Genomic DNA, 3,178 nt, shown 5'->3' with positions numbered 1-3,178 from the left:
AGTTTCGCCGTGAATGGCTCATCAGTGTGTCTAAATATATAACAATAACAGAAAGGGAATTAATTCAATAGTTTTGACGTTGACGTCAAGGAAACAAGGGACGTAATTTCGACGTCAAACAGAAGAGTTAATGACGTTCAAACCGTATCATGTAAAATGTTCCGTATGTTTGATTTTTGTTTTAAGGTATAGGTCCATGTTTCGGAGAAAAAACATTTGAACGTCTTCAAATCATAGAAAGAATGCATTGTTTTACATGAAAATATAACAGCATATAAAACATTTATATTATTGTACAAACCATTGTCAACTCATTCATATATGTATTGAATTTCGGAAAAGGTTACATGAAGGGGCCACACTTCTGGACAGTCCAGCGCCTTTAAAAACTCACCATTTTTAAAAAGCTGTTACATGTTTTTGTTTTGATTCATTTGCAACATCGTGCGAGTGTTTAACCTTTACATAACTAGGTAAAACATCGTTTTGACGATTGTTTACATCTATTTCTTTACAATAGGTGACTTCATCTGTGATGACAAATAGTAAGACAACCTTACTGCCTATGTTTTTATGATTAATACTGATGTAAAGTTTGAACTTACTTGATAGAAATAAATACTGTCTCCATAATAGCCCAAGGTTAAAATGATCTTTCAGATCGATCTTTATTCGTTTCATTATCAACAATTATACTATTCCAGATAAATTGTAAATAGCTTGGTATAGAAAACTCTCTCTATAAAATGACATAATTATACAAACATTTTGGAGGAGATGCACATCATTTATTAATTTGTGCTACTCCATACAATATTCTAAATAGTTCTTTATTCAAATACTTCTTTCTTCCTTGAGTCCTTGTGTAAAATACGATATAAAATGATCTGATTAGAAACACATTTTTTAAATAATACATACGCTGTATTTCGTAAACTGACATCTTTTTCACGCCTCCACAGAACTCCGCTATGTGTCCTGGACATTCATATTCACAATAGGGTAGTTTGGCATCTACCAGAATAGTGTTGCCACACAGACACATATGACCCTACAATTTGAAAATGACCCTGTACACATAAATTAAAGTAAGTCAGACCACTTGTTTCTTTATTATTTCAAGCCTCTCTTTATAACATAATCAAATTCGTTTAAATGGGTCAACCGTGTTGTTTTACTTATAAAATAGACTGGCTCGGTGTATAGGTTTGTCAGCGCTAGGATATGTATTTATTTTGTCATCTAAATATTTCAATAAAATGCTCCCCCCCCCCCCCCCCCCCCCCCCCCCCCCACCCTTCCGTTTGGATCCGTCCATGTTTACAAACACGTTTGTTTATTTTATGGACTGTACATGTAACATTCCGAAACAAAACAAATTGATGTGGTATCGCTGAACAGTTACTAAATACTTTTAGAGACATATGTAAAAATGTTAAAATGTAACACTAAACAAATAAAAGTATGTGAATAAATATTCATGTATATGTGTTGTGTGTGCGTGCGTGTGTGTGTGAGAAAGTATTCAGCACAATTCCTGAGAGCGCATACTGCTGTAACTATGGCCACATTAGTTAAGAAAGGATTCTTGCTGGAAACACATTCATTTATAGTGAACGAATATTAGCAAATGTATTTCAAATCTATTTACCTGTGTTCCGGCAAATCTGTGTTTTGAAAACTTGCAAAAACCAATACAGTAAGTACCATTATTGTAAACTTGTATTGACCGTACAGTAATTTTCCCAAATGTGCCCATACGGAAACACCCAATATATCCGGGTGGTTGCTGCGCTACAACATATAGGAAAAGCTTGTAGAATAAATGCTTTTATTGTTAATTGATATATTATTTCCTCTCTTAAGGCTCCATTTGGAATATTTATATTCATGCTTTTATTTCATTGTCTTTAAAGTCTGACACAGAAATATTTAACGTCACATTGCGCTAAAAACACCACAGAGTGTTACTTTTACATTAACGAAAATACCGACTCTTTAAAAAATTCGTATTCGGCAATTTTTGATACTTTGTCCGTAAAACAAATCTCAAAATCTAAATGTATATGTTTACGGATGTTTTTATGATTGTCATCTGTACAAAAGAAAAATTATAGACAAAAAATACGTGACGTAAAACACATACTTACATCGCACACGTAGGAAAGAGATAATAATGCCGTAAAACAAGATAAAACAGCCCCAAACATCCATCTGTACGTACTAATACTTTAAGTTTGATAAATGTACCGAAATTAAAGGACTGAAAATGTATTTAGATTAATATGGAGGTTACAGATGAATACACAGATAACACTGAGCATAGTATCCGTTTTAATACCTTAATGCTTTTGATGTGACAATGCTCGGAAGTTAACAGATATCAATGACATTTAAAATGTATAGTTTCCTTATCAATATTGTCATAAACAATAAACTGATATTTTGCTAAGTAAGAGGAAATGACACAGAAAAGCTATTTCGTTTTTTTCTCAGGTCACAGCGGTCGAAAGGAAATAAACTCGTATGGAAATAGAACGCCGGTTACTTTTTTTATTTTGAAAAAAAAGCTAAGAACCATAAGTTTCTATTGGATGGAGGGTGTCTCACAACGCTTTGTTGGGCAACGTTTGACCGGACGACGTTTGGCTAGTCGCTGTTATTGAGATTGTCGTGTGGTCATTGCAACAAAACGACGTAAGGTGATGGCAGAAACAAGGCACCATATCTATAAGAAGTAAAACCACTATATCTGTTTCTTAAATATTGTACTCTAACAATATGGAGTTGTTTTTAATCCATAAGAATTTTCATTCAAGTTTAAAATACAGGATAATATAATGTTAAATCCTTATGACTACACTGCACTTATGCAGTCATTTTGGGTTTTTTCTTCTTTATTTATTTTTTTGGCGTAACATTGCAAATTATATAAGTGAACCTGAATTTTTCAAGTCATTCGCCGATACCGCAGGTCCTAGAAATGCAGAAAAGGTACCGGTATTCTTAGCAAACAACAGTTACTAAACTATATCAGTAGAACTACCGATCAATTTTACTGCAATACTTGTCAAAATAACACGTAGACGGCTTTCATATTCTGTTTGAATTCACAAAAGTTCCTACTACAAGGAAACTCTCATGGTTTTACCTTTGTACTATCGAAATCCAAATATTC

At 33.3% G+C, this 3,178-nt stretch overlaps 1 protein-coding gene across 1 annotated transcript; it reads right to left on the bottom strand.

Moving 5' to 3' along the window:
* Positions 1–921: 921 nt before the first annotated feature.
* On the bottom strand, positions 922–2,407 carry LOC128552330 (kremen protein 2-like; the record flags this gene model as incomplete). The annotated part of the gene is made up of 3 exons (XM_053533361.1): positions 2,151–2,407; positions 1,652–1,794; positions 922–1,051 (listed from the first exon to the last, which is right to left on the bottom strand). Coding segments are annotated over exons 1-3 (337 nt in total), but the record flags the coding sequence as incomplete, so codon positions are not given.
* Positions 2,408–3,178: the final 771 nt, after the last annotated feature.

This window comes from Mercenaria mercenaria, unplaced genomic scaffold (assembly GCF_021730395.1).
Source record: "Mercenaria mercenaria strain notata unplaced genomic scaffold, MADL_Memer_1 contig_2328, whole genome shotgun sequence".
Lineage (NCBI taxonomy): Eukaryota > Metazoa > Mollusca > Bivalvia > Venerida > Veneridae > Mercenaria > Mercenaria mercenaria.
The sequence above is the reverse complement of the archived record's forward strand: the minus strand, read 5'-3'. Positions and strand labels throughout refer to the sequence as shown.